The sequence below is a fragment of the Phascolarctos cinereus genome, unplaced genomic scaffold, assembly GCF_003287225.1.
Source record: "Phascolarctos cinereus isolate Bilbo 61053 unplaced genomic scaffold, phaCin_HiC Scaffold_5;HRSCAF=322, whole genome shotgun sequence".
NCBI classification, from domain to species: domain Eukaryota; kingdom Metazoa; phylum Chordata; class Mammalia; order Diprotodontia; family Phascolarctidae; genus Phascolarctos; species Phascolarctos cinereus.
Window position 1 is genome coordinate 252,418,796 of NW_027555958.1, and position 27,115 is coordinate 252,445,910.

At 49.2% G+C, this 27,115-nt stretch overlaps 1 protein-coding gene and 1 long non-coding RNA gene across 7 annotated transcripts; one reads left to right on the plus strand and one right to left on the minus strand.

Moving 5' to 3' along the window:
* Positions 1 to 1,165: 1,165 nt before the first annotated feature.
* DLG4 (discs large MAGUK scaffold protein 4) lies at positions 1,166 to 24,804 on the minus strand. Of its 6 annotated transcripts, none has more exons than XM_078155614.1 (21): positions 24,129 to 24,804; positions 14,521 to 14,685; positions 10,735 to 10,788; positions 10,490 to 10,540; positions 10,053 to 10,177; positions 9,682 to 9,851; positions 9,414 to 9,550; positions 9,148 to 9,292; positions 8,605 to 8,743; positions 8,253 to 8,409; positions 7,857 to 7,959; positions 7,567 to 7,681; positions 6,140 to 6,316; positions 5,659 to 5,695; positions 5,502 to 5,529; positions 5,341 to 5,388; positions 5,059 to 5,160; positions 4,446 to 4,618; positions 3,133 to 3,242; positions 2,053 to 2,144; positions 1,166 to 1,944 (listed from the first exon to the last, which is right to left on the minus strand). In XM_078155614.1, the coding sequence occupies exons 1-21, from the start codon at positions 24,156 to 24,158 to the stop codon at positions 1,838 to 1,840; spliced, it is 2,265 nt and encodes a 754-aa protein (XP_078011740.1). In that variant the 5' UTR covers positions 24,159 to 24,804; the 3' UTR covers positions 1,166 to 1,837. The 6 variants fall into 6 exon arrangements, with proteins under 6 accessions (XP_078011740.1, XP_020822178.1, XP_020822177.2 ...); XM_020966519.2 differs by having other exon boundaries at positions 14,620 to 14,685; positions 24,129 to 24,802; XM_020966518.2 differs by lacking the exon at positions 24,129 to 24,804 and adding an exon at positions 18,694 to 18,770 and having other exon boundaries at positions 14,620 to 14,685.
* On the plus strand, positions 18,969 to 26,986 carry LOC110194305 (uncharacterized). Its single transcript, XR_002320686.2, has 3 exons — positions 18,969 to 19,313; positions 26,078 to 26,194; positions 26,900 to 26,986. It is a non-coding gene; the product is annotated as an uncharacterized LOC110194305 (long non-coding RNA).
* Positions 26,987 to 27,115: the final 129 nt, after the last annotated feature.

Here is a 27,115-nt window from a genome sequence, read left to right on the forward strand (position 1 = left end):
GAAGGCTTAATGTCAACCCTAGGTCACCAAAAACCCCAGTCAATGAAAGAGGTAATTAGAAAGCATCCCTCTCTTTACCAGCTTTTTTTTGACTTGAGAGTAAGCCCCATTTGTAGCCTGGTTGAGGTGCCAGATGAAATAGGGCCTGGGGTACATTGAAGAACAAAATAAAAAGGGCCTAAAAATGGCATTTTATATTTCTTCCTCTCACTATGACACAAAGAAATGGGAGAATTGGAGGTGGAGATTAAAAGAGTAGGCCTAAAGTTATATGGAGGATTCTGATGGACGTGGACTTCCCAGAAGCAATTTGCATGTGGCCTCCATGTAAGTATTAGACTGACATGATAGTTCTCAAAACCAGATGTTCACTGTAAGACCCAGATATCAGGACCCCTGGGAAAAAGAAGGTACCATGGGAGGAGATGTTGAATTCTACCTTTTGCAAGATGACCTGCCTTTAGTATCCCAAGTGGGGAGGAAAGCCCTGACTTCCACAGGATTTGAGGACAGGAGGTACAAGAGATAGGAATGAGGTGATAGACCTTTTAGCTGGCCTTACGTGTGCCATTTGACTAGAGATACCTCCTCCATATTAAGGTTAACCCTCAGTAACCCTAGTCAAATGATCAGCCCTGATTTTAGCAATTTTAGCCACTCCAAGATGCGCTGCTGGAGACATCTTGCAGGGATCATATCAACAATCTCACAGCATGCTTGGGGCTACAGCAGTTTGGAAAAAGAGCCAGATAGACTGGCTCCTGCCCTCCAGAAGCTCACACTCTTCTGGTTGGACACTCCAACCTCATATTAATTTAGGGTCCCATCTCCAAAAGTTCTCTGTCCACTTCTGGTCATTTTAACACCAACCCATCTTTCTCATATTCATCCTTCATCAGGTTCATATCCTATTTCTATCAGTGTCCCAACCTCCCTCCAATGATAAAAGTCTTAATTAAATCTGGGTATTTCCACACCCACCCTATTTACCTCCCTTTCCCCCCTCTACTCCCAAATAATCAGGCCACAAGCATTTTCAAGTATCTGTCTCTTCCTTTCGCTCTCTCAAAAAAAAAATAAATTGCAGAAGGCGGCAGCATATCTAATCTCCCCCAGCTCCCCAAGGCCCACCCCCCCCTTTCCCCTCTCCCCACCCCCTCCCATTTTCCCTACTCCCCAGACCCTGTCCCTCCCCCTTCCCCAAAAAATCCCAGAAAAAAAGCCACAGTTAGACCTTCCACTCATGCAAACCAGCAAGAAAAAGGGGGAAATTCATGGGGAAGGTGGGGGGGGGGGGTCTGTGTGACTGCCCCCAACACCCTTCCCAAAAAAATAAACCACCTTTGAGAAGAAAAAAATGGAGAACAGAAAAAAGAAACTTGAGAGAAATCAAGGGGACGTGGGAAGTTGGGATGTCGAAGAGCTCAAGCCGCTCCCTCAGCTGAGAAGGCTGAGCCCAGTGGCCCCTCAGGCCCCAAGCCTGGGCTGCTCCAGCAAGTGCTAGTTCCCTTGCATTCTGGAATGCGAAAGGGTGAAGAAGCAGGAAGGGATGGCTGAAGTGTCCCAGGTCCTGGAGGTTGTTGGGGGGTGAGGGGAGAGGAATATTTAGGAGAGAGGTTCCTGGATCAAGAATCCAAGCGTCCAGCTCCCCTAGCTTCTCTGTGCTCCTGGGACCCAGGCATCCAGCTCAGGGGGGTGGGGCACATGCAGAGAAGTCCCCCCCATCTGGGTTGGGTCATAAAGGAAATAAATAAGAGGAGAAGGGCTTGGACAGGTGAGTCCAGGCTGAGGGGCCTTGAAGGGCAGATGAGTCCAGGCTGCAGTGGTAGACAAGGGATCAGAGTCTCTCTCGGGCTGGGACCCAAATATATGGCCCTGATAGCTCCTCAATGATACGTTTTACTTTGTGGTATATCTCCTCAAAGGTTTCACCCTCCACAATGGCTGTAAGGGTGAAAAGAAAGGAAAAAGATAAGGACTGTTATTGGTTTCTCAATGTCTCCAGCTCTCCCCCAGAAATTCCAGTCTCTTTCTTCCCATTCCCCCACATACCTGAGAAACACTCTGTGAATTCCTGCTCCAGTTTGGTGGCTCTGTCAAAGGCTTTGCGGGCCTGATCTTCTGTTATCCGTTTGTTAATTTCTCTAGGGAGAGAAGATGGGCGAGACAAATGAGACAGTATGGTCCCAGCCCTCTCTTATTGCATTCCCTCTCAATGCCATGAGCATAAATCAGCGGGTAAGAAGCTAAGGTGCTTTTGGAATGTGTTTGGGGGAGAGAGAGACAGCTGTGAACAAAAGCTTACAATCTCAGCAGCCCTTGGACCCCGGGCCCCTACATCTAAGCAACGCCCTCCAAAAAACCCAACCAAACAAAAATCCCTCCAGAACTTCATCTCTGGTGCCAGTCCCCACTGTGGGAGTTACAATCCCAGAAGCACTTGGGTCCAGGCTCCTCTAACCTGAAGTTGTTGCCAGAAGTTGTCATCTCAACTCCTTCAATTAAAAAAAACCAAACAACTTATTCTGGACCTGTGATTTCATCAGTATGGGGAACTCCCAGTGTGGAAATTCCCTTGACTGGGGCAGATCAACAATTTAACTGTAACTTGTGGCCTCAGTGACTTGTTCCAGCTTACATACAGTGTACCAGGTCTTCATGACTCCAAGGTCCAACGCTATCTATTGTGCCAGACACTTCTCTGACTCCCTCTACAGGTTAACAACACTGTACAGGGTGACAAGGGGGTTACAGACAGGACTGTAACTCTATAACTCCCAGCAGCATTTGGGACCCTATTCTCCCATCCTTGGGGCTATCCTTCAGGCTGCTAGAACTGAGGTCCAGAAGGACTAAAAAGGGAATTTCATGGAATTGAGTGAGACGGGGGAAGGGTCCATAGCCCTATCCCCCAAGTGACAACATCGATTGTCAGAAAAAGCTCCCTGGAAATCTGACATTGACTTGAATCACCTTGCCACTACTCGGTGTGTCTTCGTGTCTGTGTGATGGGACATCGTGGTAGGAACCAGGAAGTACAAGGAATGAGGAGCTGGTGATGAGGCATGTGGGGAGGCTCTGATTCACACACCCCTCCCCCATCTTGTCCCCGGAGGCTTGGACAGTACTCACAGGATGTTCTCCAGGGATCGAGGTCTGATGAAGATGGCAATAGGGTGCAGGTGGGCCGCCTGCAGCCGCCGCACGGCATTGGCCGAGACGTCAAGGATACAGTGCTTTCCCTGGGGGGCGGCAGGGGAGGGGGGAGGACAGGAGGGTGCATAGGTGGGGACAGAGAGAGTAGGGAAGGAGGAGACAGACAGAAGCACCCAAGTATGGAAGGGGAGAGAGCATGGAAGGAGAAGAAAGATAAGTAGATAAAGAGAAAGTTTGGAGGAGTAAAGACAAAGGAAAGAAAGAACAGAAAAAGTATATAGAGACATACAACAGATAGAGGACAGATAATGATAGATTAAAGTACAGAGAATAAAGAGAGGAGAAGAAAAGGAAGGAGTATAAGCAGATGAAGCAAGGAAGAAGAGAAGGAAACAAAGATAGAGGGAACAGAGGGAGAAGAATGGAGAAAGCAGACGGAATGACAAAGAGAAAGAGGGAAGGACAGATGGACAGGGCCAGGGAGCAAGAGGGCGGAAGGAAGATGAGAGAACAGAAATGAGAGGAAGGAGATAGAACAGATGGATGGATAGAACAGGTATGCAGGCAAAGTGAAGGGGAAGGAGACAAAGAAGAGGGAGAATAGACAGAGGACAGACAGATGGAGAAACAAGGAGAGACAGACGGCAAAGGAGGGAGGCAGATGGGGAGAGGAGGAGCAGAGAAGGGAGGGAGGAGGAATGGGAACAGGAGGGCAGATGGGGGAGGGAGGAACCATAGACAGGTAGCCACACAATGCCAAAAGGAGAGAGAGAAGGCAAAGGTAACAGAGGGAGGAAGTAAAAGAATGGGTATGGGTCATACAAACACACAGAAAAAAAGAGGCAGAGACCCCAAAAGTGTATAGAGAAGGAAAGACAAAGACAAAACCAGAGAGAGATTGAGAGGGAGAAAGGCCAGCCAGTCAGAGAGAATGAGGGCAGATGTAGGAGAGAGTTAGGTTGCAAAGCCAGGAATGGGAGGAAACAAAGAAGAGACCAACCAGATGGAGAAAGGAAATAGGGCACAAAGAAAGGAGGAGGGGTAAGGGGGAGACACAGAAAGAAAAGCAGGCAAAAACATACCAAAAGAGTTGGGGGACAGCAGGAGATGAGGGAGCACAGCAGGTGGGGGTGGGATCAGACAGAGGAGCAGGATACGGAGTCAAGACCCAGCAGGGGAAAGAGACAGAAAGAGAAAAGTTAGAGTGAGAGAGCTAGAGGAAGGCAAGGGGCTGGGGGAGGTGTAGGGGGGAAAGGGACACTTGCGGAGCCCAGGCCCCAGGGCGGTACCTGTTCAGCCACCTCTCGTACAGACTGCACGCTGGTCCCATAGAGGTGGCTGTTGTATTGGCCGGCCTCAATGAACTTGTGAGCCTGGATGTCCTTCTCCATTTTCTCTCTCGATGACACAAAGTGGTAATCCCGACCATCCACCTCATACTCCCGCTTTGGCCGCGTTGTATCTGCCAGGAAGGCCCCCACCCCAACCTGAACTCTAGTCACCGTCCCTCCCACTGCATGGCCTGCCTTCATGGAACTGAAGAACCCAAACCCTCTGTGGCCTGACCGTGCAGCCAGCTCTGCTGAGGTGGGGTGACAGTAGGGAGGCAAGGGGCTTGAGAGATAACTATGACTCCCAGTACTTCTTGGGGCAACTAACTTGCTGGCTTGAGAAGGCTGCTACTACTCGAGGGTTTGGAGGAATGTGGTCTCCAGCTATCCCTGACCTTCCTGGTCCCTCGCTACCAGGTGATTATGAACTATATAATTCCCAACAACCTTTGGGGCAACCTGTTCCTTGGGCAAAGGATTATGTGGCATACTAGCTCATATGGAAAGGAAATCTTTGAAGGCTATAACATACTGCCTCCCCTCTTCCAACATCCCCAACCCAGTCACTCACGGGGAACACAGGATCCAAATTTGTCAGGGAACTCAGAGAGGAGGTCGTCATTGGCCCTGTCCTTGGTTGGACCAAGAATGATAATGGGGCGAGCATAGTGCACTGAGGAAGGAGACAGTGGAGTCAGAGTTAAAAGAGATCTTCCCCTTAGGGGAAGGGGACAGAATCAGGATAATGGGTGAAAAGAAGAGTTGTTGGGATGAGAGGCTGAATAGAGGCCAGAGGAAGAGCATCAAAAGAGACTCTGTATGGGACAGGGTACAGGCAGGGATGGACTTTCACCTTCCATCTGTGTCACTGTCTCATAGCTCAGCACTGTGTCTTCTCGACCTAAAAAAGGGAAATAAGTCTGTGATATAACCTTCCCAACTCTTCACCATCCCCACCCCACCCCCATTGCAACCCCTGACTTCATTTAAGCCCATCCTTTAAGACATACCCACCTTGAGATCCTGAGCTAGAACCCCAGTCCTAAGAAAGAAATGGGAGAGAGGTCACTGGGTTCCTCCCCCTTAGCTCCTCCACTCCCCAAAGGTTTTATTTCCTTAAACTTTCCACTTCTCACAGGCTCAGCATCCCCTGTCCTTTCTCCGAGCTCACCTTGGCCTTTAACCTTGACCATTCCCGGCGCTCAACCCTGTGGGGCATAATGGCAGTTAAAGGAATATGTAAGAACTTTAATATCTTCCTTCAAATAATTCCCCAGACCTCTGACCTCCAGAAATAGGGAACTGTCCCCTTTTCCCTAGGCTTCCAAAGTCCTAGGAAGACTCTGAATAGATTGAAAATGGGCTCTTCTGGCTCCTACCCTCTTGACCTTCAGGCCCCTAAGTACTGCAACATCTAGTAATTCCTGAGGCCTATGCTCTTCTGAATGAGAAGCTGCCTGCCTTTAAGACTCATGGATGTTATGGTCCCACAGAAGAGCTTGGATGAATTCAACTTTCAAGAGTTCAAAGGTTATGACCTCCTTTACTAATGAGCCACACATTCTATACTCTCTCCTGTTGATGAGTTATCTGCCCTACAGGCTAAGCTGCATTCTTAGATTTGCTGAGGTCAGGTGAGTGCCTCCACTCACCTCCGTTTACTAGGGATGAAGCCAATGTCATCGGTCTCACCATCAGGCTGGACACGTCGTGCCTGCCACCATTCTTCATCGCCAGCATCAATCACATGCAATACATCCCCAAAACGGAAACTAAGGGCCTGACTCAGAAAGCCACAGTCCTTGGTTTTGTCATAGTCAAACAGGGCCCTGTTTGGGTTTGGAGAAGTTTGGAAGAGAGGTCACGGTCTCACCACATACCTCCCAGCCCTACACCCTGAAAAATGAGCACAGTCTAGCCCGATACAGGGAAATGAGATTACAGGAAGGAGGGCGACAGCAAGAGCAACAAAAACAACAGATGACACTCACATTAGTGTTTTAAGGTTTATAAAGCTCTTTACACAAATCATCTCATTTGAGCCTCAGAGTGGCCCTCTGAAACTCTCGATTATTATCATCCCCATTTTACAGATGAGGAAACTGAGACTAAGAAGTAGAGTTGCCTGATGAGTATATAGCTAAGGCAGAATTTGAACTCAGCTCTTCCTAAATCAAAGTCTGGCATCCTATCCACCCACCACCTAGCTTCTACTCAACCAGCAAATGTTTGGACAGACAGGTAGATGACCATAAGAAGAGAGGGACTAGGAAGAATGTTGGGGTGGGAGAGCAAGGGCGATGTGAGAGAGTGGGAAGATGAGGGAGACCCAGGAAGGTTCCTGAGCAAATGACAAGGATGTGGGGAGCAGGAACAGTGGTCAGGGGAATGAGAGGGATTTAAATTTGTGAGTGAAGGGATGGGCAAATAAATTACAGAAGAAGAAAAGAAGGATGAGTAACTAGAACGAGAAAATGGAGCCTGCACTATGATCTGGTATCAGAACACAGGTGATTGGGACAGGAAGGTAGATGGAAAGACAATGTGGAGGAATGGAAAGAGGCTACAGCTGCATGACCTTGGTCAAGTCACATCATCTTTTGGGGTCTTGGTGTCTTCATCTACAAAATGGAGATAATAACTTCTCTACTACCTAGCTCACAGGACTGTTGTGAGAACTCAATGAAATGACCCATTTTAAAGTGCTTTGAAAACTGCAAAGCACTGTACAGATGTGGAGAAGACAGAGGGAGCCTTGCATGGTGGAAAGAGAAGTCAGATCATCTCAGCTATTCCAGCTCTGATGCTTCCCTGACAAGGGGTGAGCTAGCTGCTCATACTGTGCCTCTGGTCAGAAGGTTTCCTTTCCCTGGAATGCCACCCTTGAAAGCCCAGCCCTTAAGGAAAATGAAAGCCAATGAAGTGCTTACTGTTGCATGGAGATGGAGGTATGAGGAATTGTGAAAACAGAGGGATAAGAAAATAGCTAGGGCATGGGAAACAATGATATGAAGTTATGGAGAATGAAAAGGAGTGGAGAGAGAGGAATGTAGATGAAGGAAAAGGACTGAACTCTGACCTGATATAAAAGCCTCGTTTGGGGTTACTCCGAAGAGAGGCAGTCCCAGAACCCAAGCTGCTGTTCATTAGCTGTTCCCGCAAGTCATGGATTTTGGCCTCAAATCGACTATATTCTGAGAAAAAAGGAGAATCCTCTCCATCACAAGCTGAGGCCCCTATAGCCCCATCCAAAGATAGCCACCCACATATACACCTCCCAACCCACCCCGGCTCTTATTTTCTGTTCCTTTCACTGGCAGCTATGACCTGAGTCACCTTCTTAGCTCTGCCTCATTCCTACACGATTACCTTCTGGTTTGTACTGAGCGATAATAGTGACAGTCTGGCCAGCATTCTTCAGTGCAATAGCAGCTTGTTCATGGGTAGCATTTCGAAGATCCACACCATTGACCTGAGGAGAGAGAGGGGTTGGACGGAGGTCACCCAGTTCTAACTAGGTCATATTGCTGGAAAGATCCCTATGGACCTCAGAGTTTGGCCTGAGGGGTAGGGCTGGACTTCTAGGCTCTATTACCAGGGGGCCCTAGTGTCAAATTGAGATGGAAGGCAGAGTCTTACATATCTGCTACAGCGTCTGCAAGGATGATTAGGTTACAGGATTCATGGGATCCCAAAGCACTTCCTCCTTAACAACCATAGCTGGGGGTCAGGAGCTTCATGGAATGGGGCAGCTGATGCCCTCACCGAGAGAATTTGGTCCCCCTTGCGTAGCTCTCCACTGAGGTCGGCTGGACCCCCAGCAAGAATGAAGGAGATGAAGATGCCTTCACCATCTTCACCTCCCACGATGTTGAACCCTAAGCCTGTGGAGCCCCGATGGATCACAATCCGGCGTGGCTCCCTGTAGGGATGGAGGGTAGAGGGGTCACTACCACACAATCTAGTCATCTTCCTAGGACTTCTCAATCTTTAGTGCCCATCTGAATTCCCTGATCCTCTAGGGACTCAGGATTCTGGCCCCAAGACCCTTCCTCTTTTCTTCCCACCTCCCAACTTCAGGTTCACTCAGAGTTCCAGGTATCTGGTCTTTCCCCACCTAGGAATATCCTCCTCTCCCAGCAGCTCTTTGGCCACCGGGGAGTATCGACGGGGGGAGGTGGGTGTCATGGCTGGTGGATAATCAGTACCCAGGTAGCTACTGTGGCTGATCTCATTGTCCAAGTGCTGGGAATAGGCTGGGAAGAGACACAGAAGTGAGGACTGGCAGGTGGTTCAGGGAAGAGAAGCCCTCCCCCCATCCTACCTCACCACCCTGGGAAGCCTCCTGGTATTTAGACTATAGATTTTGAGGGGGAGTTTCACAAGCTGTGTTATCAAGGGACTTGGAGAGGGAGAGCTTCTCATAAAGGGTGATGTCAAGGGAACTGAAAAGGGTGCATTCACAGGCAGTCATGTTGGGCTGCTTCCCCAGGAAATGATGTCAGGGTCTGGAAGATTCTTACAGGTAAAAGCAGGTATATTAGGGATTCTCACAGGGAGAGAGAGCAGAGAGTTGGGGAGGAGTTCGTAGAGTGTGATGTTGGGATATAGAGGAAACTCTCATAAGGGGTGACATCAGGGGTTTGGGGGGGGCTCTCACAAGTGGTAATGTCAGGTGGGGCATAGCTATCACTCAGATAGGTGTTGCTAGGTTTGGCCACTTTCAAGTAGACAACATCATATGTGTTCTTCAGGGCAGCCACTGCATCTTCATGCATCACATCCTCCAGCCCTACACTGTTCACCTAGAAATGGGAGAACAAAGGGAGGAACTGGATCAGAGGGTACCAGGCAGTAAGCTGGGGAGCCAGGGAGGCCCGTCTGATCAAAGTCACGGCTGTGGGCTCAGAGGAAAGGGGAACTCACAGCGAGGATCTTGTCCCCAATCTGTAGCCGCCCATCTTTGTGAGCAGCCCCGCCTTCAATGATCTTTGTCACATAGATGCTATTATCTCCCGGGATGTGCTGGTTCCCCACTCCACCTGCAATGCTGAAGCCGAGCCCTGCAGAGGGAGGGGAAGAGAGCCAGGAGCTGGAGCTGAAAGAGCAGACTCAGTAGGGAGAGCCACGGCACATAGGAGAACCTGGGGGCCTGGATCCTTGAAGAGAGGCCGAGCCACAAGTCAACGGTTACCTTTCGGTCCCTTGATAAGCTTGATCTCCATCAGCTTCTCGGCGGGAGGCTTCCGACGCATGACGTACAGACGAACAATCGAACCTGCTTCCTTCAGGGCTTCCACAGCAGCAGAGTGGGTCACCTCCCTTACGTCCACCTCATTGACAAACAGGATGCTGTCATTGACCCTGAGGGGACAGCAAAGCAGGGATCTTCAAACGTTGATTTCCCCCCTCCCACCAGTTCCCCTGTTCTCCTCAGGGACTCAAGCATTAGGATTTGTGATTCTCCCTCCCATTCCTCCCAGCTATATTGCTCCTCTCAGGGCCTTAGCTCCCCAGCCCCCAGTCCCCTCTCCCTCAGGGACCCAGGTATCCAGGCCCCCACACCTGAGTCGGCCATCCTGTGCTGCAGCCCCCCCAGGAATGATCTTGGTGATGAAAATGGATGGGTCATCGCCAATGTGTGGGTTGTCGGTGCCACCTGCGATGCTGAAGCCCAGGCCTGAGTTACCCTGGGTGAAGGGGAGTGGGGGGAGAAAGAATCAGCAGCTCCTACCTCTGCCTTGTTTCCACTGGTAGAGTCCTCTCCATAAAATCAACAGGAATAAAGACATAGGGGCAAAAGGAGGGAGGGTGGCTGGAGCAAAGGGGTTGGGGAAGAGAGAAGAACAAGAGCTAGGAGGTGAGGGGCTGTTAGCAGGTAAGGGAAGTGGAAGTTAGAGAATTAGAGGGCTGAAATAGTGAAATCAGAGAAAGAAGCAAAGATAGGGCCTGAAAAGCATGAAGAAGATGGGAGCTAGAGAGAATAGGGGGCACTTACTCACCCGTTCCAGAGTGATCTCCTCATACTCCATCTCCCCTTCTGTTCCGTTCACCTGCAGCTCCAACACAGGCCAGAAACACAAAGACAGTGAGACGGACATTCCTATCTTGGTAACCTGGGACCCTACTTCTTCTCTCCCTCTCCACTTGTACCTCATCATTGGGTTTTCTCCACTCCCTAGTTCTCCTCTCTACCTCTCTACCTAACCCTCCCAAGGTTCCTGTCCCCCAAATCCGACCAACTCACATATCCAGGGGCTTCAAGAGTATCTGTATTCACAATCACGGGGGGAGAGTTGGCCTGGGGTAAAGAGACAAGAAAACACCATGAGCCTTGACCCCAGATAAAGCTTTTGCTGGGGTAGAGGGAAGGGTCCCCACTAGCCCAGCTCCTCTTCCAGTTTTCACAGCCTCAGATCTGCTCATTGGCCCAGGGATTTTTCCCTCCATTGGCGTCTAAGCTCTCATTTCCCCACTTCCCTCAGGGAACCCTCAAGAACTGTCCATCCGGATGACAGTTCTTGAATGTCTAAAAATTCTGAAAAGAGACAGGGAGATTAGAGGGTCTCAAGGGAGTCTCAGTTCTCTCACTCCAACACGTAAGGTAGTTTGTGCACCTGAATACGCGCACATTGTTTGTGTATCGCTGTCGGCTGGTGAAGGGAGACTGTGTATCTATGAGAAATAGCTTTTAAAGGAGAGAAAGAGGGAGGGGAAAAGCCTTACAAGGAGAACAAATGATGATGGGTAAGGTTGAACAAGCATGGGGTGACAGGAGAGAGTTTCTCCATGCTACACACATATATATACAACCAGGGCCTCAGGGACAAGGCATTACCTACATTGTCCCCTTTCCCTACTATTTTTCAGGAATCTCCTAAGGACTTCCAGGTGTCTCCCCCTGAATTCTCAGTTCTTCCTAATCTCTGTCCCTTAGTCACACTGCTTCACTTCAGGGCCCCAGGGTCGCTCCTTCCCCCTATTGCTCAGCAGTACTATATCACTAGTTGTTATCAAAGCAATAAGCAGGAGAGGGGGACAAACAACTAGCCTCAAAGGAGGTTCCTTTGAGCACACTCATCCTTCCACAGCTCTGCCTCTCATTACCAGGATCTAAAATAATACATCTTGAATCTTCTTTAGGCCCTTCTTCACTCTTGCCCTCCTCCCCAGATCCTATAGAAAAGGGAGGATGATAAAAGACATCCTAGTCCTTGCTCAGATGATTTCTCCTCATTCCATCAAGGAAGGAGTTAACAAGTGAGGAAAGTGGGGCCAAATTTCTTCCTAATCTCACTCTTCACCAAGGTTAAGGCCTGGGGTTGTTAAGGGGATGGAGGGGCCTGTACCCACAACTGAGAGGAAGGAGGTAAGAAGACTGAGAGTGCTCCCTCTGCTGTTCTCAGACTGTTCTTTGCCCAAACCCTAACGCACATCTTCTGGATCTCCCCAAGCTGGCTCCTACCCCATTTATTGTCAAGTCTTTATATGGGGATCCATCTGATCCCCATCTATAGGGTTCCCCCCCATCACTATTTCCTATGGTCCACCATTCATCCCTAACCTCCATCTCCATCCATTATCCCCATGTTCTCATCATTCATTCACAACCCCATCCTCCATCCTCTATATCCTCCATCTCCCATTCATTTCCCAACTCATACCTCTATTTCACATTTCATACCCCTCTCATCCCACATCTTATACCCTCTACTCCTAATCTCTGATCCCATAATCCTTACTCTCTATTCCTCATTTCTTATTCCATTTTCCTTTCTTATCATCTGCCCCACATCTCTTTCTAACCCCCAATACAAACACATCCCATCTTCCTACCTTTTTCTAAACTCTCCCTCTCACCTGCCTCTAGTTCTCCAGGCCACTGGCTCCCTTATTCTAAATCCCTATTTTTCCCTCTGCCCCATCTTTTGCTGCCCTAACCCTTGAATCTCCTATATACGTGTATCCTAATATGCTTGCTCCTTATCCATCCCCATGTCCTGTTCCCCCAAACCTTTATCCGCGTCTCTTATACCTATCACCTAACTTGCACTCCCAACCCCTACTTCCCTTTAACTCTTTAACCTTTTACATACTCCTTCCAATATAATTCCTTCTCAGTTACCTAACTGGCTCCATTCAGCCAAGCACCCTCATTTTATTTTCCATTTTATTGTCTATATTAACTTCTGGCCAGACCCACAGAGTATCTCCTTTTATAATTATTAAGTGAAAGAAGAGGGGTAACATGTACCATCTCATCTCCCAGCTAAATCCTTTCCATCTCCCTCTACCACCTCCCATTCCTAATCCTAGCTATTCTCAACAGAAGCAAATTTTTCAATAACCTCAACCTCATTCTTCTCATAGCATTCCAATTCTCTTTTCTGAGTCTTTCTCTTCCATACAAATCTTGTCTCTGACATCCCAATACCAAAGACCCAAAACTCTATACCTCTACCACTCCCTGTCTTCCTGACCCTCATCACTCTAGACAGCAAGGTAGTAGGTATAGTGGGTAGAATGCTAGTCTTACAGTCAGGAAGATCTAAGTTCAAATCCTGACTAAGATTTGAATTTACTAGCTCTATGATCTTGGGCAAGTCCCTTAACCTCAGTTTCCTTATCTGTAAAATGTGGGGAGGGGATATGAACTTGATGGCCTCTAGGGTTCCTTCCATGACTATGTTCCTATGATGATCTATTTACTCTGGCTCCCTGGTATTAGTCTCATCCAATTCTCCTTTCTCCAGGTTCCCCTATTTCAGTTTCAGCTCCCTCCTTGAATGGTGTTTAGCAGTAGATAGACAGAGAACTGGCCCTGGAGTTAGGAGGACCTGAGTTCAAATCTGACCTCAGACACTTAACACTTACTAGCTGTGTGACCCTGGGCAAGTCACTTAACCCTGATTGCCTCAGGGGGAAAAAAAGAAATCCCCTTTCCATAAACTTAGCATACCACCATCCTCCTCCCAGTCCCCAGTACCTTCTTTCCTCTAACAACCAACCCACTGGAATGCATTAACACGAACCTTCAATCACCCACTACTCTTAGTCTGTCTTATCTGAGATGACATAGGCAGAGAGAGCAAGGGAGAGGCGATGGAGAACCTGGGGGTATGTGGTATGAGATGAGAGTTCCTGTGAAAGAGACACACAGTACCCTTTCACCAGGTTAGGGGGTAGAGCCCAGTAATTATGAGAGATTTCTTCCTCCTTGAGACAAACACATCAATAGATAGAAAAGGCAGAAGACAGTAGGGCTGTTTGGATCCTACTACTCCCACCTCCAGCGCTCCCAGCCTGACTAATGCAAGGTATGGGGGTCCAGGGGACTTGAAGCCTAGAGGTACAGTCTGAGAATCTGGGAAATGTGGGTCAGCAAAGGGAAGGAACTTTGTGGGAGGGAGAGGGTGTGAGTAAGGGAGAGCATGAATGGAGGAAAAACAGGGCAGGAAGTTTGGGTAGAAGAGTAAGAAAGAGACAGAGACAAAAAAAGGGTAACAAAACTGAGACAACAACAGAGAGACAAACAGGCTAAAAAGTGAGTGAGAGAGACAGAGACACTAAGACAGTTGATAAACTAGAGACAAGGATAGAGATATATTAAGACAAGGAACACAGTTTTAAAAAATCGTAGAGAAGGAAGGAAGAAAGAAAGAAGGAAGAAAAGGCTTTGCCAAACTGAAGTGGAGTTGATGAAGTACTAATGGAGGCATTAATAAATGATAAAGAGCCTGTTCTGCCTCTATGTGTGTTGGTGGGGGTTGTAGCAGGGGAAGAACTAATGTAAAGAGACAACTCTTCTACCTCACTTGTGAGGGTTCTCCCCTTCTGGAGGTGGTGGAACCCTAAGTTCCATTTCCCTTCCTTCTCTAGGTCCCGAGTGTGCTACTCTCCCCATGACCCAGGAAGCCGCCTCTCCCATCCTCTCACCCCCACCCTGGCTTTCTTCCCCCGTACCGGCCCTTGGGGGGTGGCAGCGGCTCCAAAGCTCCAAGGGACGGGGGAGGGGGCCACCTGGGTCTCCTACCTTGAGCGGGGAGAGGTGGGCGTGGCCCACGACCCCACTGACGGCCTCGAGATGGGACAAGTTCCTCTCCGACACGTGCACCAGCTCGGGGGCGTTTACCTGGTTGGGAAGGTGGGCCGGGCTGTGTTCCAGAGGGGGCGTGTCTTCATCTTGATAGCGGTATTTCTGGGAATGAAGGCGAGGGAAGAAGGTATCAGGGCAGCTCCAGGTACCAGGGTTTCCCTGGTCTTTCCTCATCCCACTCCCTGCTGCTTGACTCCCTTCCCCCAGATCCAATTCTTCCTAGACAGCCCAGGCATCTACAATCGTCCACACCCCAGAGCCTAGCATCCTCCCTCAAACATTTATCCACCTTTTCCTCTGTTCCCGACCCACACAATTCTCTCTGTCCCTCGAAATTTCCAGCTCCATTGTCCACTTCTCCGAACTATTTTTCTACCTCCCCAGGTACTTCTTTCCAAACTATTTGTTCTCCCACAGCATATACTTTGTCCCCTCCCCCATTTTGTCACCTTTCCCTTCATTTGACATTCCATTCCTCTCTGTACCAAGTCACCCCTTTATCGGTCCTCAGTCCCCCAAGTCCTCAGTGCCCCACCTTCAGTTTCCCATCTTCTCAGTTCCCAATTGCCCTATCTTTAATACTGCCATCCCTTAAATCCTGTTTCCCATTCCCTCAGTTCCCAGTTTTCCAGTCCTTCAACCCCTCATCCCCAGTTCCCATCCGCTCTATTCTTATTCCTCTATTTCCTCATTCCTTACAATTCTCTCATTTCTTTAGTTTTCAGGCTCCTCATCTCAGTATTCAATTTACTAACCTCTCAGTCTCCAGTTTCCCATTCTTTCAGTCTTCAGTCACTTTACTACGTGCCTAGTACACAACAAGCACTTAAATGTTTACTGAATTGAATTGTTTTTCATCTCCTCAGTAACTCTTTAATTCTCCAACTACTGCTTATGGCTGGTCCCTACTCCCTCAATCCTTATAGTCTCCTTGTCTCCAGTTCTCAGATTTTCCTCTTTCCAAGCCTCCCACTCCCAAATCCTGTTTTCAGTCTTCAGTCCTTCAACCTTTCAGGCATTCAACTCCCTTATTCTTTTTTTTTTAAGGCAATTGGGGTTAAGTGACTTGCCCAGGGTCACACAGCTAGTAAGTGTCAAGTGTTTGGTCTGAGGCCACATTTGAACTCAGCTCCTCCTGACTTCAGGGCTGGTGCTGTATTCAGTGCGCCACCTAGGTGCCCCCTCAACCCCCTTATTCTAAACTCAGTCCTCAATCCCCATCTTCTTGGTTCTCACAGTACCCCCCTTCCAACTCAGTCTTCAATCTTGCCCCTATGCTGAGTTCTCAGCCCCTATCCCCTAAATTGTGCTTTCTGTCATTCATGCTAAAGTCCCATCTTGCAGGCACTTAATGTTTATTGATTATTACCTAATCCCATCCTCCTTCTTTGCCCCTAATACTCCAGCTTCTCCAGCCCTTGTTCACTGATAACAAATCTCTCCTCTCTGCCTCCATCAAAGAGCTTCTCTATTATCAGATCACACTAACACTTCCTTGCCCACTTTGCTAGGAGAGGGAGTTAGCCATTCATATCTTCAAGACACCCAGGATCCCAGGCAGGAAGTATCTAATAGTACTCCCAACCAGCATCACTTCTACTCTTCAGTTGCAAAGGTCATGGATTCAGACCCAGGCATTAAAACTCTGCCCCCCCCCCACATACTCACTGTTCCTCTCCACCCCCACCCCTAATCTCAGTTGTGGGATCAACTAATCCTGATATTCCTGGGTGAAGGTTAAGAGAAAGATGGCAATAGAGAACAGGGAACCCTTGTTTACTGAGTGGGATGGGGATAGGACAATTGGACTGAGCTTCCGCCACTGATGGGCTAGGACAGTAAAAGTTGGGAAAAGGGTTGAACAGGGCCTTTGAGAGGAATCAATTTCCTCTCATCAACTTCTAATTCTTTCTTCATTGTCTCTAGTTTAAAGAGGGACACCAAATTAACTGGAGGTAGAGACAGGGGAAGGGAGGCAGTATCTTCTAGGTAAAGGGAGAAGGAAAAATGGAGATAAGTATGTATGTGTGGGGAGAATATATTTGTTCTCTTTCCTCTGCCCCAGCTCTGCCCTCCTCCACTCTTCTTCCTTTCTGTTCTATTCTTCCTGTCCCTCACTGTAGTTCCCAGTGTCTGATTCTATTCAAAAAGATAGTGCAAGGTTCTATCTGGTTCTCCCTAATTCTGAGGCTTCCTACCTCTGGGCATCCAATAATATGTGAATTGGGCAGATCTGGTAATGAATGATTTCACTGGACTAGGCTAATTTCCCTTCTTAAGAAGCAGCCTCCCCAAACTCTTTAGGTGTTCTTTGATCCCAAAGCTTGAATACTCCCAAACCCTAGGGCTTAGGTTCCTGAACAAATCACAGGGTAAGTGTGTTTGGAGGACCAGGCAACCTCCTCCTGGGAAAAGGTTTCAGGAAACAATATAGAAAAGCTGAATCTCAATAAAGTTTAGGATGTGTTAGAAGAGAAAAAAAGAAAGGGACAGAATGTCATTCATTTCCTGTTGAGAAGTATCTTATGATTTTTTAGGGTGTACCTAGAGAACAAGGAAAGCTAAAGTCCCCTTACTCAGGCAGTTTCAATATACTGAGATATGCTTTTGAGAATTTTAGGGAGTGCTATGGTTAAGCACCAAATCTGGGGATATGCCATGAAGGCAATGCAAAGAACAAGGGAGGGGACTCACCCTTTGATACATTAGACATAGGCAGCATTCCAATAATTTTGGGAAATCTTGCAGAAAAGTTCTGATCATAAAAGCTCAGGACAATCTGAACCACAGACTGAGACTTAGGAGGGGTATTCAACTCCAAGAAAATACCCAAGCTCAAGTTCCATACACCAAAAATCTTGAGGTAAGTAAATGGAAAAACGTGGGTAACATCTCTCAAATCATCTTAAGAATATTCTTTCCAAAACTGAATTATTAATCTTAACTATCCCTAAAAGGAACTGGGTTTGATAATACTCCTCTCTGGTGAATATATTTGGGGTACAGTTAGATAACATGAGAGAACAGAAAAAGGGACGAAGCTTCATAGGACATTAAGATTTAATTCATCTCTGTTCATCATTAGGTGCTCCCAAAACAAAAGATCTTAGTCTTAAATCTTATAAATTGGGTATGAGAACTATATTCCAAAGATACCTTCTAATACTATGAGGAGCAAGTGATGGGGGGGAAGGGGTTAGAAACTTTTATCTCTGCAGTCCTCATCTCAACGCCAAGGAATAGAACAGCCTGAGGGAAAGAAGCCTCTAGGACTGGGGAATATTCTGCCCTTCAAAACGTCAACACTGAAGATAAATGGAGAATGGAGGTTGGTGACAACATTCAGTACCCTGAGAATCTGAGGATATAGGAGACTAAGAAATGTGGGGGGGGGGACAGGAAGAAAAAAACATCTGTTCATCTGAGATGAAGGGAAGAGAAAGAGGAAGCCCATTCCTGAAGCCTCAGTGAAGTGCAGTGAATATGGGACTAGGATGGAAGCTTTTGTGCTCCCAATATCAGGAAACAGTTTGAAAAATGGACATTGCTCTCATTCCTCTGAAACTCACCCTTACCAAGAAGGCAGAGAGTGCTGGCTTGAATCCCCAAATTATTGGAAAACAGGGGCAACAAAAGTGGGAGAAAGGACCCTGTTGCTCTTTTCTCTTTGAGACCCTTCACCCCTGAGGCCCTGCATATGAATCTGGGGCTATGGTTTGCACCCAAAAAATACAGATGCCAAGGAAGTAAAACAGAATGGGGGAGGGCAACTGCTTCAATCCCACTGGGGTTCACCATCTCTGAGGCCCAGGACAGATGAAAGAAGCTGGGGCAGATGTTTACACCCCCCTCCCCCATATTAGGCTCTAGATAAAACTGAAGAGAAAGTGAGAAGGGGGCTCTGTTGCTCACATCCCTTGGGACCCTCCTCCCCAGCCCCCAAGGCATGAAAGGGAAGTAAATGAGGGCAGAATCCCCAAGGAATCTCCACCCTCGGGACCCTATGCCCAGTAGAGGGGAAGGGATGCTCTTGAAGCCTGTACCCCGAGATTCGGTGGGGGTCGTGAAAATGGGGAGGGGGGCCGGGAGCCCATACCCCATCGCACGTACCACGCAGAGACACATGGAGGCGAATCTGTTCCGAGCCGACATGGAGGAGGGGAGGGGGATAGTGGGGGAAGGGAGAGTGGAATATTAGGGGGTCCCAGGGTAGGGGGAGGGGCGGGGGCTGCGGCGCCGGCAACTGGAGGCTGCGGCCGGAGAGGAGGGGGGTGAGCAGCGCCTGCGCAGTGCGGGAGAGCGTCATGGGGGGGGAGGGAGAGGAGTGAGAAGAGACCCCCCCCGGAGCCAAACGCTCCCCTCCCGCCCGCCGGTTGCGGGTTCCCTAGGCTGCCTCTTCCGCTGGGCGCCCCCATTCAACTCCGCCCCAAGTCCATACATCCTCAAAACTTGCCCCCGCAGTCCCTCTCTGGCCCGCTCCTTCCCCCCCCCTTCCCCAAGCAGTCTCCAGAAACCTCCCTCCCGCGCACAGCTGGTCCACGGGTCCCGAACCAACCCCTCCGCCGCTCCGCCTCACAGCTGAACCCCTAGTCCCACCACCCACTAGTTCCCCCCTGCCCAAAATAAGTTTTTCTGCCCAGGGAAACCTCAAATTGAGAGTGACCTCCAAACTGCCGAGAGGCGGCGTCAGTGGATGGCCAGCCCTGGCATATAAAGCTGTGTGACCCTGGGTAAGTCAGATCTCCTAGTGCCCTGGGCTACGGCCTCAAATTTACAATAGCGGAGCAGGTGCAGGGCCTGCAGGAGGGGTAGGGGTGTCTCGTTCAGAAGTACCCTACATCAATAAAATGTACCTCTTTCAGAAATTCCCTACATCAGTGAAATCACAGGTCCAGTAGCAACTCCTAATCCTTCCACGCTTAGCTTCCCTCAAAAAACTCCAGGTTTCTCGAGCCGTCCATGCCCATCGAAACCCCATCAAATTTCCCTCAGCTTTCTTAGAACCTGTCTTCCTTCCCCAATATATCACAAAATTAGAATCACTTATAGTATAAGACCCATATAAATTACATTTTAATTTAATCAAGAGCCCTTTGTAAATCCCAAGTTAAGGTCCCCCAGGTGTTTGGGGTTTTCTATCTGAATTCTCTGAAATGTCCCATTTCCAACTTTCTAATACAAATCAGCTACTTTAACTCAGGGAACAAAGCAACCTATCATTAACTGCCTTAAAGACACTTAACTCTTCTCTAATATAGGGGTACTTCTTTACAACTGGAATCCAGTTGCCCCTCCCCCATGACTCCCTCAAAACTGAATTTCAGAGACATCTCCATACCCCCTTATACAATTCCCCTCCATATGTGGGGTAGGGTGGGAAAAGAAGGTGATGTTATATTTGCTTCTTATTAGTTTCAACACTTTCCCATGATCTAGTTCCCTGAAAGGAAACATCCTTAAAATCCTCTACCTCCTCAAAAGTTAAGTAACAAAAGCTACTGACCACATGCTCTCAAATTCCACAGAGAGACCACCACCTTAAGTGAATGCCTAAAATGGATTGTTGTCATTTCTCCAGACCTTTCTAAATTGCCAAAATTGTCATCAGATTCCAAGGGAGTTGTTCAAAACAATTCCCATTGAACCCCCAGATTTTCCAGGTCCCCCAAATTCAATTACCTTAAATTTGCTTTCTGGTTTTAAAAAAATTGCTTTCTGGTACCTCTAGAATGTTTCAGAGCAGAGGCATCTGTCAAAATCTAGTGCGGCCATATCAATTTTTTACTCACCACCATCTATATAGTTATCCACACACCCCAAAATGACACCCAGGGCTCACACTATTCCTTAAGCTTCATATATTGATCATATATGGATGACTTTTTAAATCTAATAGATGCCCTTAAACTTCACTGATGCCCCAAAACCCAACTCAGGAAAAATATGACACAGGAAAGGACACCCTAAAAGGACAGGGTCCTCTCCTGGATTTCTGGGGTCCTGCTCTATTCTGGACCTCCCCAAATAACCTTTCCTCACCCACCTTAAAAAATAAGCCACTAAATTCAAGGGAATATTCTGGCTCCCAGCTATTCTGCCCAAGACATACTATGCCCAGCCATCTTCCCTATCTCTCACCCCGCTTGTTCAGCTTCCCTGGTGGACCAAAGTATCAACCCTGGTCCCAATTTCCTTCCTTCCCTGAAAGAGAAAAGCTTTTGAATAAGAGAAGGCATGAATCCCTAAAGGGGATGGCTGCTGGGGGAATCGGGATCTTTGGGCCCAAGATCTGGGGATGAAAGGGGCAGTGGGGAGAATGGTACAAACTTCCTAGTTCTCCAGCAGGGGGCGACATTCTTTTCAGCCTCCCACCCCACCCCCATTTCCTTTTTTCCCTCCATTTTCCGTTTCCTGTTGCCTAGCAACACAGCAATCAAGGACTTTGCCATTGCCTTGACAACCGTCTCCCAGGGACACGAAATAGGTGGGAGGGGTGTCTGATTCGATCTGAACAGACCTCCATCTTAGGTAGCCCAGGCGTGAGGACTCCCACTGCCAGATTCCCTCTCCCAAGACCCTACTGCCCTCAGCGGCTCTGGAGCCCACCGCCTCCAAGCTTCTCTAATTCGGGCCCAGCCACGCCTTCTTCTAGGCCAACCCCGCCCCTTAGGCCGGTAACTCGGCCTCAATGCCCCGCCCACCACCTCCATGAGGCCACGCCTCCCTCCCCATTCGCTCCCACGGCCTCACCCCCATTGTCCCCGGTTCCAACCCGCCCCGCCCATCTCGGCCAATAAGCATGGGCTGGTGGCCGGTCCGACTCCGCCCCCGGCGTCCCCGAGTTGCCCAATTAGGACCGCCTGGAGGCTTTAACTGCTTCGCGTCCGGGTCTCAGGCCAAAGTCAACCGCCCCCTCCCCCACGGCCCCGCCCCCGTGCTCGCACCCCCAACCTCCGTGGGCCCCGCCCGCCAGCCTGCCAAGCCGCTTTAGTCGTCGCCGGTTACCATGGCAACGGCGCCAGCGCAGGGAAATAGGAGGTGGAAATAGGAGGTGGAAGGGGGAGGCAAGTAGGTTGGGGGCGGGGGCGGGAGAGACAGACAGACAGACAGACAAGGAGATAGAAACAAGAGATGGAAACCGACGTCAGGGTAAATAGATTACGGGAGAGGGCCAGAGGTAAAGGCCTCAACGGGGCGAGGAACAAGTGCACGCAATACCCGCCGAGGAGTGCTGGGACATAGCGTCCTCTGCTGGCCTCTCCCGTTCTACCCCGAGCCGGCGGACTGGGCAGGACTACGACTCCCAACAGGTCCCAGGGCAACACTTCCAGTGTACTTAGGGGCCTTCTACCCTAGGGACTCATGGGAGTTGGAGTCCCACCTTCACCAGCGCTGAAAAGTTTTCAAGGCAAAGAAAAATCTAGTTTTCCCCCGAGCCACCAATGTGTCAAGTCTTCCTTCCTCCTCGCTGTAGAGACCCTATGGCGCCAGGATCCTTAGCTTTTGGCTCAGTTCTAGATCAGAATAAGGGGAGGCTGTTTCTGTGGACTTAGTGAACATCTTACAAGCCTAGATTTCTTCCTCTTTATCCTCACATGTCTATTTTCACATGTCCCCAGAAAGGTTTGTACCCAGTACCTCAGTATGGATCTTTCCTTTTGCATATATCTATACAAAACATCACTGGGGAGGCATGGGGGAGAGGAAGTGGAGGGGGGAAGAAGAGAAGGAAGCATGTCCTCAAGTGTCCCTTATTTGCTCAGGCCTTTCCTTCCTGTCTCCCCAACGTGTTGGCCTTGGGGAAGGGCAGGGGGAGGAAAGGGGGAAGACTGAGAGACACAGAAGGGAAAATACTGACAGGACACATGAAAACAAGATGAGGGGAAGTGGGGAGGGGGGCATGAAGGACATAAAACATGGGTCAGAGAAAAACAGAGGCAGAAAGGCAGAAAAAAGGGGGGGGCAGAAACAGGGAGACAATGAATTAGGGATAAAAGCCCCAGGGAAAGGCCCAAAAAATGTGTGTGGAAAAAGGCAAAGGTGTGAGGTGGGATAGCAGATGCTAAGACTAAAAAGGCATCCAGGCTTGGTTTCCATGAATCCTGTCTCTAAGTCCTTCCCATAGCCTCTGTCTTCCTAAGGCCCAACTCTATGCCAACGTGTGCACATGAACATCCATGTGCATGGCGGGATATGTGAGTAGCCTTCCCCCTAGATGCTGTAGCTCCCACTAAATATAACCCCTTCCCCATCCTATGACTCACCCAGACCCTGCTTCCCCCAGCCACCACTTCCTGTCCCTCCTATTCTTCTCCACCCTCCCAGCCTGCCACCTGCCTAACCCTCTACAGAGGCATCTAACCCCCAAATCTCAGATTCTCCCATAAGGGAGCCCCGTGTCCTTCCCCCCCCACGACCACCCAGGCCCTTCTGCCTTTCAGAGACTAGCCCCTCCACATTCAGCTTTTTCCCTGACTCCCCCAATTTCCCCTACCGCCCCCAGTCCCCTTCTATTCTTCTACTCCCCCTCATTCTGCCTACCTTCACTTTGTCTCCATCCCAAGCCCCATGCAACTCCTTAAGGCCTAGATCCTTTCCTTGGTCTGGGGGTCACCCTCCAAATCCAGGGTGTCCTTCACATCCCTCCCCCTAAAGAGCCTGGTTGAGCAGGGCTGGAGTTTGTCTTTCCATCTGCTTTTCTCTCCTTCCCTCTCTCCTGCTGGGGACAGGAGTGAGAGCTAGAGCAAAGTGAATGGGCAAAGGCAAAGGAAGAAGAATGAACACCTGCTTGGGGGTCTCCCAAATTCACCACCCACATGACACCCCAAATCAGCCAATTCCTGTAAGCCCATCTCAGATTCTTAGATTTTCTCTTGCCCTAGAGTAGGGGATCCCCAATGATATAGCACCCCAAATCTTAACCTCATCTCAACTGGTTCTTTAAAATGGTTTCCTGACTCAGGCCTTGACCCACTGAACCTCTACTACTCCCAGTCACCCTCATACTTGGTGAGCCCCCAAAATAAGTGTGGTCCCTAAACTGTAATTATATTCCTCCAGTGGGGTTTAGGCAATTCCCTCAATCTCAAGGCCTTTAATTCTGCCCCCCAAATATGGTCCCTAAAATCAAGCCTGCCCTCTTCCACCAGTGAAGACCCCTCCACCTCTAAAACATAAGAACTTCTTTCCCAGTATGAGCCAGGCTTCCCCCAAGACAAGCATCCCCACATCCCCCACAAATTCCAAACTGCCAGGCTCCCCCAAAGCCATAGAAACCCCCTCCCACATTTGTGCTCCATATAGACACTTGGGGAATCACTCCAGGGTGCCCCATGGCTGCCTCTAGTCTTCCCTGCATTATCTATGTCCCTGTGTTTCCCCAATCTGGGGAGACAAATCCTAAGCACCCCACTTCTACTGAGCTTTCCCTAATGGACCCTAGGCTGCAGATAAGGCCTACCTAGTATCTCTCTACAAACTCTGTTCCCTCTAGATATCAGCCTTTTGACACCCCTTTCTCCACTCCCCCCCAATATCCTGCTTACCTTGGTTGTCACGATACAGAGACAGTCCATGTTTGGGGGGCTGGACGCTGTGGCGTGTGGGGGGCTCTGACTTCATTAGGGTCTCATTCCCCCCCTCAGCCAGGTCCCCCCTCCCCCCTCCGTACCCCACTTTTTTGGGGGGCGGGTGGGGGGAGGGGTGAGGAGGGGAGGGAGGGGGAGGGAGAAGAGGAAGAGAGGGGAAGCGTGGGAGGGAGGGGAAGAGGGGCCCCAAAAGGTGGTCCCCCGAATAGAAGACAGAGAGCTTGGGGGGTGCCCACCCCAATCTCAGGAAGGGTGGGGGCGCAAGGGGCTTGAAGCCCCAGGGGCCGGAGGCTGAGACATGAGCTGGGATAGGAGGGGGAGGGGGAGAAGGGGTGGGAGAAGCTGGGATGGGGGGGGTCTTGAGAGAGGGGCTGGGGAGGGTCTCTCCTGGCAGCTGGGAAAGGGGGAATGGGGAGGGGGGTTGGAGGCGGCAGCCACGGCCAAGGGAGCAAGGAGCTGAGAAGGGAAGGCGAGAGAGGAGAGAGGAAGAGGGGGGAGGAAGGGAGGGAGCAAGGGATGGGGGGGGAGCAAGGGAGGTTAACTCCTTCAGTGCTTGGGGGAGCCCGGATACACGGGGATGAGGATGGAGATGAAGGCGGAGATGAAGACAGAGTCACAGACACACACATACAGATGAGGACAAAGAGAGAAAGATACACCGTCACAGCCAGAAAAACAGACACAATCAGAGAGTCACCAAGACACAACGAGAGAGGCATAGAGATGTTGAGAAAAAAGAATGAAGGCAGAGGGGGAAAAAATCATGTAACTGACTGGATTTCTTGGCAGGGGCAATGGTATGGTGGGGAGCACCTGTGAGTGGGAGGGGACCCTGAAAATATTCTTGAGGCAAAGGGGTGGGGAGGAGGAGGAGAAGGAGATAAAGAGGGATTAGGAGGGAGGATTCTGAGTCCCTGGCTGCCTACATTGGGGGAACTGATGGCCTTGGCTTCCCTTTGGGGTGGTTTTTAGGAGGCAGAGATGAAATGTGACTAAGTCCAGGACTCTGTAGGGCCAGAAATATGAGAAGTAGAAAGAATAAGGGTGGGATGTAGAGAAAAGTGTAGGATGGAACACAGATATTCAGCCAATGGCACCTCTGGCTTCTACTACCTTCCAGGACACAGGGCTCTGCACTCCCACCTTAGAACTTGTTTCTTTGCCCCAGTTTAATTCCAATATTTCCTTTCCTTCTGTTGCCACACCCAATTTCCCTCAAAGACATTTTCCCTTAAGGGTAAAGGTATTTAGACCCTTACCCCAAGGCCCTTACCAGACTATCACAGACAGCAGCTTCATAGTAATCCAGGATATCTAGGAGGAACAAGTGTGAGTTGCCCAGGCATCTAGTTCTACATACTCTGGCTTTCCTTAGATACTATTCTGAATACCACCATCACTATCACCCCTTCCCCCTAATCAACCCTGCCAGGGACCCAGTGGTTTTAGCCCCTCTGGTACTCACCCAGCAGAGCCTGGAAGAGGTCACTGTGCAGCACCGCAAGGAGGTGGGGTGCCCACTGCAAGAGTGGGGGAGCCAGAAGCCAAAGGGCCGATCTAGGGACTGGAGAGATGAAGACAGGATTATTGGGGTAGAAACATAGAGAAAGACACTGAAACAGAGACAGGGTATGACCTAGGGAAATACATGCTAATGCCTTCACAATCTTAGATCCCTCTGTCCCTCTCACCATAGTCATCTATAGAGGAATCCCATGTTCCAAGCTTCTAGAGACCCCTAGAACTCCAAAACCTCCCCTCCAGAACCCCTGTTTCTAACCTCCTGGTTCCCTTGGCATCTCTCTCTGTCATTTTAATCTCCCTAATCCATCAGGATTTAAATTAAGCTGCCTTCTCCACCCGCCCAGATTGTTAAGTAATGTAATTACTCTTTCCCAAATCCTTAGGCATCCCAACTCACTTGTTATAAGTGCTCTTCTCAGTCTACCTAACCCCCAACCAGATATATTTGTAACAGTATGGATGTCCCACTTAATGCGGAAAAGAAGAGAGGAAGATAAAAGGTAAGGGGCCTCTCTGGAGGAGGCTGTAGCAGAAAGACCAAGGGATGACTAGCACTTTTCCTCATAGGCCTGACTCATATAGAGACTACAGCAAAAGGGATTCAGATTAGACTCAGGAAAGACATTAATTTAGGGCTAGAAGAAAGTGGGTTGCTCAGTGAAGAGTAGATATTGCTTATGGGAACTTCCTGACACTCTTTTCTCATTTCCACTTCCAATTCCCAACCATGGGAAGAGGGGGGTCCTTCTCAGTAGAAAAGATGATCTCCACAGATGAACTAAGGAGACCATAGTAGTCTCTAAGATACATGTGTTTAGAGCTTTGTAGCAGCCAAGCTGAAATGACCTGTTGGGTTCCTTTTAACCCAAAGAGTTTTAGACTGCAAGTCTCAAAGTCATGGGGACTTCCTATGTCTGAAGAGGGGCAGTGTGTGAAAAGTCGATACTTGGAGCAGGCACATGTACACACTTATAATTTTACGAATTCCCATCCTCTGTGTGTGTGTGTGTGTGTGTGTGTGTGTGTCTGTCTGTCTGTCTGGGTGTGAATGGGGTTATTTCAAGGCAAGGGACTGAAAATAAAACATATCTGACCAAGCATCTCAGACAAGATCTCTCTAAGCCTAGATTTACTTTTCTCATCTCCAAGCAACTAGGATATCCTCTCTCCATCCCTCTAATTTTAGCTTTTTTCCTTTTCTCCAGCCCCTATCCCTCCCCATTCCATCTCATCCTCTCCAGCCCTTGCAAGACACAGATCTGGGCCTTAATGGAAAGCTGAGACAAGGGGACCAAGAGGTACACCTTGAGCCCAGGGGAATGAGAAAAGGACCTAAGAACCACATATCCCAGCATGCCTTGGGTGCAATAAGCCCCACCTACCTCCCCCAGTTGTATGATGGGTTGATGAGTCAGGGGTAG

Bases quoted from the DNA above. Each gene is read 5' to 3' on its own strand.
- DLG4 (XM_078155613.1), bottom strand. From the start codon at position 18,735: ATGTCGGCTCGGAACAGATTCGCCTCCATGTGTCTCTGCGTG. The intron at 14,686-18,693 runs GTACGTGCGATG...CTTCATTCCCAG, and splicing joins CCTCCATGTGTCTCTGCGTG to AAATACCGCTATCAAGATGA. The intron at 8,744-9,147 runs GTGAGAGCCCCC...GTCTCTTCCCAG, and splicing joins CCCACCTGACATTACCACTT to CCTATTCCCAGCACTTGGAC.